General features: G+C 43.7%; 1 protein-coding gene across 1 annotated transcript in view; it reads left to right on the forward strand.

Moving 5' to 3' along the window:
* FAM91A1 (family with sequence similarity 91 member A1) overlaps positions 1 to 15,987 on the forward strand; it is a 261,796-nt gene that overhangs the window by 116,952 nt on the left and 128,857 nt on the right. The window contains exon 15 of the mRNA XM_086966190.1: positions 3,793 to 3,916. Within this exon, the coding sequence (XP_086822316.1) occupies positions 3,793 to 3,916 (124 nt within the window). The remainder of the gene's footprint in view (positions 1 to 3,792; positions 3,917 to 15,987) is intronic.

The raw sequence follows: 15,987 nt of genomic DNA on the forward strand, positions 1-15,987 counted from the left end.
ATGACTATGTGTGGTGTGCGGTGTATGTGGTGAAAGATTAAAAAGTACCTGGCACATGAGTGTTTAAGAAAAAATGTTATTCTGAACTCTGGCTGGTACTATTAAAAGAAGTGCAGTATGAGGTCGAACCTGTTGAATTAAGGAACAGGACCTCTGGTAAGCGTTGTCGACATGTTTCGGAGACAGGCTCCTCCTTCAGGACGGGGGCACAACCTCCCCACCTTACTCACGTCTTGTTTTAATAAAAATAGTGTATTTACAAAAAAGTGACAATTTTTAGGCTAAGTGTGCCTACAGCGGTCTGCTACAAGTACAATGACCTGCAGAAAGACAAAAAGAACAACTAATGGTTACCCCTGTAGCGGGTAGTTCAAGCAGGTGCAGTCACCTGGAACCTCACCATATGCTTGTAGTAAGCCTGTTAAAAAGGAAAAGTACTCACAACACAAACAACATAAAACACAAAAGATACTAGGAGTTATACTTGGTTGTAGTCATACTTGTGAAGCTTGCTTGTGAGCTTCATGAGCAGAAAAAGGACGTCAGGGGTGTTGCTTGATATGCAATCTGTAGTGAGGAATGATGCAGGTTTTAATAAATCATTCTCACTTACTTAGGCGGGAGAATGGCATCTTCCTGCTTTGAATCGCTTTGGGTTCGCTTCACCCCTCATGTTTGCAGGAAGATGCCATTTAAACACGCGAAAATGATGGATTACGAGTGGGAGAGAGGGCCCAACCCTGGGATATCACTGAAGTTTAAAGGGTGAATTTCATCACTTTCCCCCAACCGTGTCATTTTAATGGACTGACGTTCACGCTGGTGTGTAGCTTAGTCAATAATAATATGGGGGGGGGGGGGGGCTGAGACTGGCAGTGGTACTTATTGTAGCAACTTCAGAAGGATGAAAGTCTTATCAAAGCTGCTGATAATCGAACACAGACACAGTTTTTATGATTTTAATAATTACCCACTTTTCACTTATTATTAATTACCTTCACGTATTATTCATTTCCCCCATGTCACCGCCTGCAAGTTAAAGTCGCTCAAGTTCAATTCGCCACCCATGCACGAGTGGAAGAAAGGGGCCAACCCTGGGATATCACTGAAGTTTAAAGGGTGCATTTCATCACTTTCCCCCAACCGTGTCATTTTAATGGACTGACGTTCACGCAGGTGTGTAGCTTAATAGTCAATAATATATTGGGGGGGGGAGGGGATGAGACTGGCAGTGGTACTTATTTTATCAACTTCGCTAGGGAGGGGGGTGAGACTGCCAGTGGTACTTATTTTATCAACTTCGCTAGCGAATGCTATGTAATCGCATCCTCTCCCTCTGTGCGACCCATGTTTTTTAAGGACTGACGTTCACGCAGGTGTGTAGTTTACTTAACAATATTATGGGGGGCAGTGGTACTTATTTAATCAACTTCGTTATCGCTTTTTAATTTCTTATTAATTCCCCCCGGGCCATAATTCAAGTTCAAGTCGCGGGTCCCCCGGGCCCAAAAATATTAATTACCCTCACTTTTTATTACTTTCCGCACATGCTTTTTAATTTCTTATTAATTTCCCCCGGGCCATAATTCAAGTTGAAGTCGCGGGACCCCCTGGCCATAAAATATTGCTCGAATGCTATGTAATCGCCAGCGACGTGATGCTCGAATGCTATGTAATCATGCTCGAATGCTATGTAATCGCCAGCGACGTGACGGTCCATGCGATGTTATAGCATGCGTCGTAATTACATGCGTTCTAAAGCCTCCTGCGATGTCCTAGTCGCGTTGCGATGGAAGCGCGATGTAATGCTTTCGTTGTAACGGGTGTTTCCCGTGTTTGAGGCTACGCACATTTATGACCCTCAGGGTTGTTGTCGCCTCCTCTCTCTTTCCTATTGCAGTTCAGGCTTTGTCACAAGGAGTTGGGTCTTTCCTTTGTAGATGATCGTATTTAACTTGCCTTACTCATGCTTTGGTCCTCTCTTTGGACCAACCCACTCTCAACTTATAACCGGCAGTCTGAACTGTGAAAATGGCCTAAAAATACAATGCACAAAAACAATGTGGACAAGTCCTTAACAGGGTATGGTCTATGTTTGTGACCTTCACCCTGGTCGAGGAACGCAGACGACCAGTGTTTGTTTTAGAAAACCCCTCACCCACCTACCTAGTAGGTGGCAATGCTTCATTATCGGGGACCTACACTCTCTAGAGATATTGAGGCACATTTTTACCTCACCTGTATCCCAACTATGTTTTTACTCATTACCTAGGAGCCTTCTATTAAAACTTTTATAAGGGCATTTCCTAGAGATATTTTTATCATTTATTTACACTTCACATAACACATCACTCTTTACCCAAAACTCGCTCCGCTGTAAACCAGGCGTTGAAGCACAGCTGGATTACACTTGGCAATCCAGCTGGACCCCGATGATAAAGCATGCCACCTAGTAGGTAGGTGGGTGAGGAGTTTTCTAAAACAACCACTGGTCGTCTGCGTTCCTCGACCAGGGTGAAGGTCACCAACATAGACCATAACCCGTTAAGGACTTGTCCACATTGTTTTTGTGTAATACTCTGTGAAAGGGACAAGTTCCCGTTCGATTTCCTTACTCTCTAGTTGTTTACTTGTCTAAAAATACAATGGACATCATATGTTAGGTTCTTGTTTTTGCTAGTTTGGGTAGATCTGCTCTTTTTCAGAATCCATCTACTATTTACAAAACTGATATGCTATTGGTGAAACAAATGTTTATGGAGAAAAGGCACAGGGGTAGGGAAAGTGATGAATTAGTGAAAACCACAGTAAGAAAATACATTATTGTACAAACCACCTTTTATATCGAGCCCTTCTTTGTTGAAGGTAACTGGGCTTTGAGAAGGAGCATTTAACTCACTTCAGGAATGGCACTATTCATCCCTTGATTTGTTTTCCCTTTAGGGCAGTACAACAGTAATAGTTTTTGCACATGCCTCTTTGTTGGCTGTACAGAACACACTTTAGCACTTTCTCTTTTTTTAAACGTTATTATTTATTTTAAACTATTTTTAATTTCTCTGCTGAGCTAACCTATTTGTTCTCAATTTTGACTAGCTTTAGGTTTTTTACATGCCTCTTTGTTGGCTGTACAGAACACACTTTAGCACTTTCTCTTTTTTTTAAACTTTATTATTTATTTTGTACTATTTTTAATTTCTCTGCCGAGCTAACATATTTGTTCTCAATTTTGACTAGCTTTAGGTTTTTTACAGATGCTAAATGGGGATGAAGTCTGTTTTAGAGTGGGTTCTTTTCTGAAATCAATTGTGAGATGTCGGAAATCTATAATTTTTTTAATTAATGTTTGTTCTATTTTGCAGCTTTGTACTTTTATGTTTATTTGATATAATAAAATAATGTTATTATTGATTGATTCGTCCATTTCCTAAAAGTGTTCAATCTAAGCTTAGATTATTAAAGAGTAATGCTGTTATGATAAATTGTATCTTCATAAATAACTCATAATAATTAAAATGGTCCTGTGAGAGTCTAATTAAATATGTTGAGTATAGGTATTGGTGGAAGCTTCTGAGCTTGTGAAGAATGGAAAGATGTGTTGTGGGTACTGAACTAAATATTGATTCAGTTTCAATTATTAGAATAGAAATCAAGATGACTTACTTCAATTATGGGCACATTTTATTGAAGTTGGCACCAGATAGTTTTGTGCTTTGGGTACAGCTATATAAAAAGCACCGGGATTTCTCCCCAAGTGTTTAGATGAAGCCTAATTTTTATTTCCTTATTTAGGTTCAAAGTACAGGTGAAGGAGAGGCTCAGAGATATTTTGATCATGCACTTACATTAAGGAACACAATTCTCTTCTTACGGCACAATAAGGACCTGGTGGCACTTCCTGAGCAGACAAATAACGGTAAGTTATTCATATGAGTTTTCATTTAAAAATATTTTGCAAAACAGTCTTTGAAATTTACACTTTTCCTTACACAGCACAAGTACTGAAATACATTTGCAAGTCAAAATGGAGCTGCTTCATTTTCCATTGTAATTGTTATATAGTGCTTACTACCACTTTTAGGGATGCCTAAGCACATGCCTGCATGGGTAGCTTCCTGTGCTGCATTATGGTCTTCCTTTCTGTAAATATAATTGAATGTAATTAAGGTCATAGTCTGTGGCTAGCTAGGACCTGCAGTAGTGGACTATGCTAGAGTCCCCCTGTGCATCTGAAAGTCATCCCACTCTCTCCTCATGGTGTGTAAAGTGGTAAGAGTCCATGGACTTATAACAGTATTGGATTATAGCAGAGGCTTGTTCAGGATCTGCCAATGCAGCCTTAATTGGCTGCAGGACCGCTGTGTATTGGAGTATTAATCTGGAAATGAACAGGGATGGCTTGTGTGGCTGCAGTGGCATGCTATTGGCACCGTTCACATCTGGTGGTTTTGATGGACTCCAGGGGTTGTAGTTTTCACTTCTGGTGAGTGACACTAAGTCTCAGATTATGGGCTTCTGACCATGGACCTAAACTGTGTAGAACTGGTTGGCGGCTATTTTGTCAAACCCTGTAAAATGTCTGATAGTTAAGCCCAAAAGTGACTATTCTCTCCCACTAAAGTGTCTGTGGCTTATGGTCAGAAGCACACCTAGCAGTGACTGGGCTATATCTGGGGTTAGCAGTGCCTGTCCTTTAGCAGGTACGAGGTAATCAGTAGAAGTTATCATCACCTACTAGGTTGTCTGTTGGTAATGTCCATTACTGCAAGTGGCAAAATTATGATGTAAAAGAACAGAACAAGATTGTATCAATGACTGCTTTTGATGTACCTCTCCCTGCTGATTGGCTGTTGCTGTATTGATTTGGGGTTGAATTTCAAAGTGAAGAAGGAGAAAACCCTTTCTTTCTTGGCCATGGTAGGCTCCCTCTACTTAACTTAAACTAATGTGCTATGGGATTGGATGAGTGACTATGTGATCCTCTCCTGGTCGCCATTTACAGGCATTGTTCAGGAGTTGACTAAGGGGTGTAGCAGCAGAATAGATCTGTGGATTTGTGGGATCCACCAGATATCTAATGTTTCATGGTCTTCTCTGTACCACTTCTAACCAGTTGTAGAGTGCAGAATGCAGCCTTCATTTTGCAAATATTTAATGCTGAATAGGTGGAGTGGCCTTAGTAGATCTAGTGATTAACAAGATGGTACAGGAGTTCCTTGTGCATTTTCTTTTTTTTAAAATTTTTTAAAACCTTTATTGTAGTAAAGCACACAGCTATTCAGCCTAACATCCCGGAGGCAAGGCAGCAAAATCTCAGAATGGTTATAGTGCCAAGCGATTCATGTCAGAACAATGCAGGTTGTTTTTTATTTTATTTACAAAACAGAAACGTGAACAGAAGCGCCCGAGGGCGCGGAAAAGGCAATGGAAGGAAAAATGACTATGAGTCAGTAGGAGGCGTCAGAGGCTAGAGAAGATTCAGAAAGAACTTAAGTAGGATATAGAAAAAAGGGGGGGGGGGAGAGAAGGAAGAACAGGAGAATCAGAACGTGAGTAGCATAGCCGTTGTCAACGTCTACGGTGATAGGCGTTCATCTCGGGGCATCGGTTCAGGTGGCAGACACAAATCCCCTCTGTAAGCATTCCAAGCACCCCACACCTTATTCCATGTCTGAGGCCGCCCCCTGGCAGTGTATACAGTCTTTTCACGCAACATACACCAATCCATGTTGGCCTTCCATTGTACCACCAGGGGGGCCACGTTGGATCCCCATTTCTGCGCTATGTCCCGTTTAGCGACCATGTTGCCCAGTGTAGCCCATCGGGTCTGTGCCGTGGTATAATCATTCGGCTCCCAGACATTGAGGAGGCACCTACGCGCCTCCGCAGCCAACCCCACTCCAGTCACCTCCCTCATCACTCGATGTACCCTCTCCCAGTAAGGGGCAATAACGGGACACTCCCACAATATATGCAGAAAAGTAGCAGGGGCTCCGCAGCCACGACGACAAAGGCCATCCGGCGAGAAGCCCATACGCACAAGCCGGGGGGCGGTGACGTACACCCGGTGAAGGATTTTGAACTGGACTAGCCGCAGACGCGAGGAGATGGCGACCTCCTTAGGGGAGGACACAGCACTCTGCCAGTCCTAGTCGTCCAGTTCCAGCCCATCGGCCACCCACTGCTCCCGCAAGCGCTGGAGGAGGTCGACCTGAACATTAATCAGCTTCTTGTAGGACAGAGAGATGGCGCTATCCGGCATATGCCCGTCCAGTACTCTGTCCTCCAAGGGAGAGCTCTCGGGGATGTCACCCTCCTCCGGTCTGGCGGCGGCTATTGCGTGCTTAAGTTGGGCATACCGGAAGAACTCCGTTCCACTCAGTTGGTATTCCGCCTGCAGCTGCGGGAAAGTCTTAACTTCCCCCCTGGCCAGCATGTCCTCAACCCTTGAAATCCCTATGAGGTCCCACTTGTCGAAGCCCTTGGTATGCCAGAGCTTGCCTAAAATGTCGGAATCGAATAGAGGGGTGAATTTCATCAGTCTGCCCTGCCAACCCTGTATCTTATTAACCGTTCGCCACGTGTGGACCGCCGCCTTGGTCGGACCCGTGAGGCTCCGATCAAAGGATCGAGAATAAAGAGCGCGGTAGTAATTCCCACCTTGCAAAAGCCATCGATCCATAGCATAGCCCGGGCTGTCAACAGGACCGTAAAAACCATGGTTGATAGCGGTAAGTTGAGAGGCCCAGTAGTACCTCCGCACGTCTGGTAACGCAATGCCCCCGTCGTACCATGGCATGGTAAGCTTCTGGACAGCGACACGAGGCCGACCATCCCAAAGCAGGGCACGCTGCAGGCTCTCAACCTCCCTGAAGTAGCGGGCCGGAACAAGGTCCTGAGTATTCTGCAAGGCATACAGGAACCTGAGCAGGGACATCATTTTAAATAATGCCGCCCGGCCCAGGAGAGAGAGAGGGAGCTTACGCCAACTCTCCACATCCCTCCGCAACCGGTGGAGCGGGGGGAGTAAGTTGTGGTCATACCTCGCCTTAGGGCTGTTCGAGATGTAGATCCCCAAGTACTTGAAGCCTTGCCCGGCCAGTTGTATGTTGCAACCTCTGGGGAGGCGCGGCGTGTCACCCTTGAGGATGTAAAGGGAGGACTTGGCCCAGTTAATAATCAGGCCGGAGTAGCGCCCAAACAACCTGAGCACATCACACGCCACAATAAGCGACTTGCAAGGGGAGGTGAGGTAGAGCAGGATGTCGTCTGCGTACAGGGAGACCCTGTCCTCAAAGCCCGGGGACCAGGAGATCCCATGCAAGTCAGGGTGCGAGCGTAGCAGAGCCGCGAGAGGCTCCAGAGCCAGCGCAAACAGGAGCGGAGACAAGGGGCAGCCCTGTCTGGTGCCGCGTTGGAGCGCAAAGGGAGCAGACATGCGGCCGTTAACCGTGACAGCAGCCAGAGGGCTAGCATAAAGGAGTTGTACCCAGCCCAGGAAACCCGGTCCGAACCCAAGTTTTGTCAGCACCGCCCAGAGATAGTTCCACTCCAGGGAATCAAAGGCCATCGTGGCATCGAGGGAGGCCAGTACCGCTGGTTCCGTAAGGGTGTGAGCTCTGGCCATAACCCCGTGCAGGCGTCTCAGGTTGAGGGCAGTATTGCGGCGAGGAATAAAACCAGACTGGTCCGGGTGCACCAAGTCGCTTATAACCCCGACCAACCGATTGGCCAGCAGTTTGGCCAGAATCTTGGGCTCAACGTTGAGGAGAGAAATGGGGCGATAGGACCTACAAACATCCCGCGGCTTGCCTTCTTTATGGATAACAACTATGGTGGCCAGTCGCTGGTCCAAGGGAAGGACACCCTCTTCACGGGCACGGAGGAACATGTCTCTCAAATAAGGGGAGATCACATCCGGCCGAATCTTGTACAGTTCAACCGGTATGCCATTGGGTCCGGTTGCCTTGCCCGCACGCAGAGCGCGGATCGCCAGAGCAATCTCGTCCGCAGTGATGTCTCGGTCCATGTCTGCACTGTCTTCCTCCGAAAGGCAAGGAAGGTCTATCACCGAAAGGAAGTCAGACGAGTCGGCCTCGGAGCGGTCCGAGCCGGAAGTATAAACACCCCGAAAATAGTCCGCAAAAGACTCGGCAATGGCACTCGGATCAGTGACCATCACTCCGTCCTCGCCCAGGACCTCCGGGACCACCCGGCTTGCCATCTCTCGCCTGTCCAACCAGGCCAGCAGTTTACCAGCCTTATCCCCGACATCATAGATGCGGCCTTGCTGCTCCTTTTCCAAGACCAGGGCTGGGTTCGTGGCGAGGTTGTGATACTCCGATTGTTGCAGAGAGAGTTCGTGCAGGAGAGAAGGGTCGGGCTCAGGCCCCAAACGGGACTCGAGATCCAAGACCTCCTCCTCCACATGCAGAAGATCAGCATCACGAGCTCGTTTAGCCGCTGCGATGAGAGCTAAGGCTTCACCCCGCAACACCGTCTTGAATGCTTCCCACAGAGTGACCGCAGAGCCCACGGATCCCGTATTTTCAGTAAAGTATAGGCCGATGGCCTTGGCCAGGAGTGCTCGCGTGTTATGGTTGCGGAAATACCAGGGATTCACCGCGGCCGGGCGGCTGGACAGAAGGACACCGAAGTCAAAGGAGATCCACAACGGCGAGTGATCGAATACGCCCCTCGCCAAAAAACGTGCCTCAGAGATGGCAGGCGACTGCGCCCCCAAGGTGAGGACATAATCTAGGCGGGACAGGCTCCCATGAGCCCCGGAGAGGAACGAAAACTGGCGGAGCGTAGGATGTAATAACCGCCAACAATCCACCAGACCCATAGAGTCAAGGAAGGCCGGCAGCCACGTTTGGGAACCCAGGAGGTCTCTCGGTGGCTGGCGATCAAGAGTGCCAGAGCAGACTGAGTTGAAATCCCCCCCAGGATCAGTAAGCCCGAAGGCAGGGACAAGATGGCGCTACCAAGGTCCCGGAAGGTGCTAGATTGGAGGCCAGGGGGAACATAAACCGAAAGCAGGGCCAAGGAACGCCCCTCCCATCTTCCCGCCACAGCTGCGTAGCGTCCTCTATCATCAAGTAGTGTGACGTCTATTTCAAGAGGAAGGGACGCACGCACAAGGATGCCCGCCCCCCGGGAGCCCGAGGAGAACCCAGAGTGGGCAACCATTTTGTAACCCTTACGATTCAGGGCCCTACAGGAGTTCCCCACTAAGTGCGTTTCTTGCAACAGTACAACATCAGGCATGTTTCTCTTTATCAGCTGAATCACCACCCCTCTCTTTACTCGGTCACCTAATCCATTGACATTCCAGCTAAGCACTTTCAATTTTCTACCCCCCATCCCCGAACAACCCGCCCCACCCGACTCCATCCAACTCAAACATCAATTGCACATTAAAACACGCAGTCCATTGCCTCAAGGGAGAAAAAGAGATAGAACAAACAAACAATAAAACTTGCATAGTTGCACCCCCCACCCTGCACCCCTGCATGTGACTAAAAAGCCCCCCCAACCAGCAGTGTGCCTGTCGCCCCATAACTACTCTACAAAAAGACACCCAGAGGAGTGAGGAATCTCCGCGAACACCTCCCGCCACCCTCCATGTACTAACAGGAAAGATAGTACGGCATCTCAAGGCTACATGCGATAGACCACTGAGGCAAGCAAGATAATCAAGGAATCACCCACTATAGAGCCAAGTCTCATACGTCCGAACCGCCAGCCGCGCCACCCTCATGGTCTTCCTGTGCTTCTCGGCGCGGCGGTAGAGTGTCCAGCCAGTCACTAACGTTCTCAGCGAAGTCGAAGAAAAGGGCACGACCTTCGTGCTCGATCCGGAGCTTGGCAGGGAACATCATGGAGTACTTGAAACCTAGGTCCCGTAGTCGTCGCTTCACCCCTGCATAGCTTTGGCGCTGTCGCTGAACTGTCCTGGTGAAATCTGGATAGAAATGGACATCGGCGTTTCGGAATTTAAGCGGCCCATGTCGTCTGGAGGCCTGCAGGACAGCATCCCTGTCACGGAAATTGAGCAGCCGGGCCACAATGGGTCTAGGTGCCACGCCCGACTTCGGCGGGCCACCCGGTACTTGGTGGGCACGCTCCACCGAGAAAAAGTTGCTGAGGCCAGGCGGGGCCAGATGAGTCCTGATCAGGTCTTCAACGAGGAGGTCCGTCGCCGCCTCCTCCGAACCCTCCGGTACACCAACAATGCGGACGTTCTGCCGCCTGGCCCGGCTTTCGAAATCATCCAGCCGCCTCGCGAATTGCTCCGCTGTCCTCTGCAGGTTCCGGACTTCAGTTTGCAAGTCCGAGACATCTCCCGTGAGACTGGTCGTCTTGATGTCCAAATTCTTGACCCGATCATTAGTTTTGCCTAAGTCGGCTCTAATGAGGGACAGATCAACGGCCATGCCATCCACCTTGTGCATGAGGACTTCATGCTGTTGCTGCATGTCCGCCCGGAAGTTTGTAATGGCTCCCATAATGTCGCTCAAAGTGGGCTCAGAGTCGCCCGGCGAGCCCGAGTGCGGGTTGCCCTTGGCAGAGGGTCCAGTAACAGGCGGCGTCTTCGGTTGGGTATAGCGCTCAATCCTATTCTGCTGCTGTTGCGATTTACCGCGCGCTCCTCTGTTAGACGGCTTGTCGAGGTCCCCTTTGCCCGCCATGTTAGATCCAAAAGAACAAAGGGCTATGCCAGGCAAGTCCAAGCCCAGAGAGTCGGAGATTCGTCCGGGAGGACACTAGAACACTGTCCCAGGTTCACTCCGCTGTCCGAATAGCACCGCTGTCCAATACACTTCGCCGCTGGTGAGGGCAGGCAGGCACTCCGCAGATCGGCAGTGCGTAGCAGCGGAATCCGCAGAGACAATGGCACTGAGCTGGCACGGAGTCCCACTCGACGTAGCTCAGCGTAGGAGACACCGATTCGAGATCTGAAAACGGTTCTCGCCTCAGTGGGCCCTCATCAACGAGTATCCACCCTCGTGGATCAGGATTTCGGGCAGGATAGTTGCGGAGGATCGGAAGGTCCCCGGAGCTCCGAGCTTACGCGGCCATCTTGGTTGCCCGCGAAGCTCCTCCCCCCTCCTTGTGCATTTTCATAAAGGATGCTCTCTTTGGCAATGTAGTTTTTGCCAGTTTGGTATTGCGGCTGTGATCTAGCATAGTAGGTAGGAAGTAGTTTAAATTATTCATGGGCACTACACATGAGATAGACCACCCTGAGATGTTAGGTTACCTAGCGGAAAAATGCAAATGCTTTGTACTCAGTAGTTTGCAAATTTCAGTTTCATTGGTCTTTATTCGGATATGCAATATCCATAAAAGTACAAACATTTCTCATAATTAATCATACAAACATTTACATATCCGATCATCTTAAAATTTAGAACAAAACTCAGTTTCTTTCTAATTTTTCCTAGCACAAGTAATAGAAAAATGACTGAAGGTGCTGAATTTGTTATGTCACAGAAAAATAAACTTTTGCTATGCTATATGGGGTATGTTTATAATCAGGAAAGACAAACAGGAACAAAAGTATTTTGGAAATGTACTAAATATTATTCAAATAAATGCTATGGTAGGGCTACTGAAGAAGCAAATGTATTATTTACTAGAGAACACAATCACCCCCCTAATGTCACAGAACTGAAGAAGCAAATGTATTATTTACTAGAGAACACAATCACCCCCCTAATGTCACAGAAATAGAGATCAGGGATGCTTTGGAAAGTATAAAAGAAGCAAGTACAGGGACTAACAAACCAACAACACAGATCCTAAAAGAGGAACTTTTAAAAATTCCTAGCCATTCTTCAGGTTAACTGCCCTCAATTGACTCCCTAAAACGCACAATTGCACGCCAAAAAAGACTCACTTCTACAACTGAATCTAACCCTCAACATTCGAGGAAATTGTAATATCCCCAGAAATTAGCATCACACATAATGAGGATAAATGTATAATATTTGACAACGAAAGCCGTACAAACAGAATTATTATGTTTGCTACTGCAACTAATTTAAGGAAACTACAACAATGCGAACACTGGATGATGGATGGGACTTTTAAACCATGTCCTAAACTATTCTACCAACTGTATAGCATACATGGATTGTACCATCATTACAATATACCATTTATTTACTGTTTGTTACCTAACAAACAACAAAACACATATACAGAAATGCTAAATGTAATAAAACATGAAATTAATAATTATTTTCCCCAGAAAATAATTATCGATTTCGAGCTAGCAATGATTAATAGCATTTTAAAAACATTTCCCCACACAACAATACAAGGTTGCTATTATCATTTTAACCAAAGCATATGAAGACATCTCCAAAAATCCACATTAAGCATCCAATATGCAACAGATAGCAATTTTGCATATCAAATAAAAAAATTAATTGCACTTTCCTATGTCCCTGTTACTGACGTTGCAGAACATTATAATATACTAATTGACAGTCCATACTACAAGAAATATGAGGAGAAATTAGCCTCACTTCTAGACTACTTTGAAGATACTTGGGTGGGAAGGTTACATAGATCTGGACACAGACGCCAACCTAAATTCCACATAGCTTGGTGGAATGTATATCTAAGTACATTGAATCAGGAGGCTAAAACAAACAACAGTGTAGAAGGATGGCACAATGCGTTCCAAGCTACCACTAGCAGAGGAAAACCCTCCTTCCACAATCTAATACAAGCTTTACTAAAAGAACAAAGCTACCAAGAACTACGCATAGAACAATCTGTAACACAAATAGGACCAAAACTAACAAAACAAACAAAACAAATGTTCCGACTACTTCAAAGCCAGGTCACACTATATCCTTCAACAAGAGGTCTAGACTACCTATCCCTAATAGCAAAAACCCTTTTGTAAATTATCTTTAAAAAAATAAAAATAGTTTCTGATATTTACTTAAAATGTTACAAAATCTTGACATTTTGGTATCATAAAAAATATTACATATTTGTAGTACATATTTATAAACATTTAAAAAACATTTTGTAGACAAATATGCAATATTTATTATAATATCAAACATTACAATAAAAATAAAAATTACATTTCCCACCCAAGTAATATAAAATGAAAATACTTATGTCACAGAAGAAGACGTAATACAGACACTTATAATCCATCCAATCCCTTGGCAATCCATTACAAATCCAATTTTCGAAACAGTCAAGAACCCGAAAACAAGTAAAAATAGAAAAAAACGCTCCAAGAACTCCCAAAAAAAGAAGTGTGGTGCCTTTTTTTATTTAAAGTGATATACACATACGTGGTTAATAAAAACGCATATTCTTCTCCCAATTCAAGGCGATACCCTCAAAACTCGAAAAACAGTTAAAGAACATAAAAATCGCTCCAGGAACACGGAAATAAACAAAGCGTGTTGACTTAATTACAAAAAATGAACATACACACACTTTGTTTCTAAAATAAACGCATTATGTTCTCCAAGTCCATTCCAAACGGATACCCATAAAAACCCGAAAAACATTAAAAGAAATAAAAATCGCTCCATGAAAGCACGAACAAAGGAGAGAGAGTTTTAAATTTTACAATACCAAGTAATACTCTTTTCTCCCAAAAAAAACGCTTCCTCTTCCAGAAATAAACAGCGAAACACCGGAACCTGTAAAAAAGCATATAGAAAACAAACCCACCCACACAAACGTCCATACATTTCCAAATATATATAAACAATAATGTAAAGCATTAAAATACACATATGATAATATCCAAAGCATTAAACTACACTATGCCTCAAACACTCACGACACCTCTGTCAAAAGGATTTTTCACCTAAAACATAGCAAAACAACGACTACATACACACAATAGTACTACAAAACTTTAATATACACTCAAACACTACTACTCTCTAAGATATATTACTTAAAATACACCGTACCTTTCTCAACGCGACGCAGCTTCCAACCGCGAGCTTCTCCAGTCCTGAATGAAGCAAAATAACCTTATGCTGTAAAAAAGTAGTCCCCTTGAAACAATATTATGAACTTAAACGTACGAAATACAAAGTTCTGAGTTGAAATAAAATATATAAGTACACTTATCATTTTATACACTATTTTCTAACACATATAAAAATATTATTAGATTAAATATCCTTTATTAATTAATATTAAATAATATTTTATTAATATTATTTGATATTAATATTATAAAATATATAAACATTGCAATAAATACATAAAACATATGTATTGGGAATTTATATATATTATATTTGTTTATTCCTTTATTTAAGTGACTTTACAACTATATTCCAATTTTAAATTAATATTAATAAATATTAAATATTATTTATTATTATTAATTATATTTATATATGTCAATTGTAAATGAATGCAATGAGAAATATAAATGAGTAAATATTTGTAGATTCAATATATGTGATTTTATATAAAATGTTATAATTTGTAAAAATTGTAAATTAATTTTAATAATCAATATACTATATTAATTATTATCTATACTACTATTATAAAGAGAGAACACAAACCTTTGAGCCAGGTAAACTCTGGAACCACAGCGCCAATCCACACACCAGATACATTGTTGAAAATGTCAGGGTGTGCAGATGGACATAGGCTGTATAAAAATAAAAATTAAACGTAAATTTAAAAATTTAACTTAAAAAAAAAGTAGTCCCCTGGAAGTAGTGCTGGCCGCGACGTAGCGCTGGCTGCGACATAGCACTGGACGCGACGTGCGTGATGACGAGGAGGCGCGGCGGACATGAGCGTGAGGAGGAGCGGCGGACAGGTGGGGAGGAGCGGAGAGGAGCGGCGGACAGGCGGGGAGGAGCGGTGACGAGAGGCGAGGAGCGGCGGTGAAGTCAGGAGCGAGGGGAGGAGCGGCGGCTCAGGTAAGGCAAAGGGACACGTAAAATGTCAGGGCGGGAGGTGGCTCTGGAACACGGACAATGTCGGGGCGGGCGGGGGCCTAGGCGGGCGGTTGGCCCTGAAGCCTCATTGCCCCCGGACAACGTCTGGGCGGGCTGCTAGTTATTAATAATTCTAAACATGTATGTAAATATTTTGAAATTACTAATGAAACATTATATCCAACTTACTAAATGATTTACTATTTGATATAGCATTAGGAATAATGTTTTTTCCTAAAAGATTTATATACATGTAATAATTATTTGTATAACTTATTTATTATGAACATTGTATTTAATATGTACCAAAGTATTTAAAAGTCTATTTTGATTTAACCCCTTAAGTGCTGCCTCGGTGCATTGGCCGACGGCAGCACTACCTCCCCAGTGCTGCGCACGACCATTGGACGTCCATTCAGCACTAGTTCCAATGGACAGCGCAGCACTGGGGAGGAATGTTTAATAGCATCTATGAGGTTAAAATTATAAACATAAATATTTACTTGCTTAATAGTTTATATTTATGTCTATATATAACATGTACATTTAATAATATTAATATATTATATATTAACATTATTAAATAAATTATTAATATGCTTACAATGTATTTTTTAAATATGTTTTAAATATTACTATTTCTTTGCCAAATGTAAGGAAGAACACTATCATTTCTTGTGGAAATATTATCAAAAATATCATTTTGTAAAAATGTACAACATTTATGATTATAAATAAGTGTAATACATCCTATGTAATTAAGTACTTGAGTAAAATGAAACAAATATTGTATACTGTACTGTGCATATTATAAATACAAATTGACAATAAAAAAATTCTAAACGTCCATGTCTACTTATTTTTTTTTAAATGAATAAACTGGTATGAAAAAAATTGAATAATTATGAAAAGAAATGTAAATGTAAAACTTCATGTACCATTACATATATTTTAAAAACAAATAAATTACTTCTGATTTTTTATTATTATTCTTTTTGAGATAGATATTTAACATATATATATC

Source organism: Lissotriton vulgaris, chromosome 4_1, assembly GCF_964263255.1.
Source record: "Lissotriton vulgaris chromosome 4_1, aLisVul1.2, whole genome shotgun sequence".
Lineage (NCBI taxonomy): Eukaryota > Metazoa > Chordata > Amphibia > Caudata > Salamandridae > Lissotriton > Lissotriton vulgaris.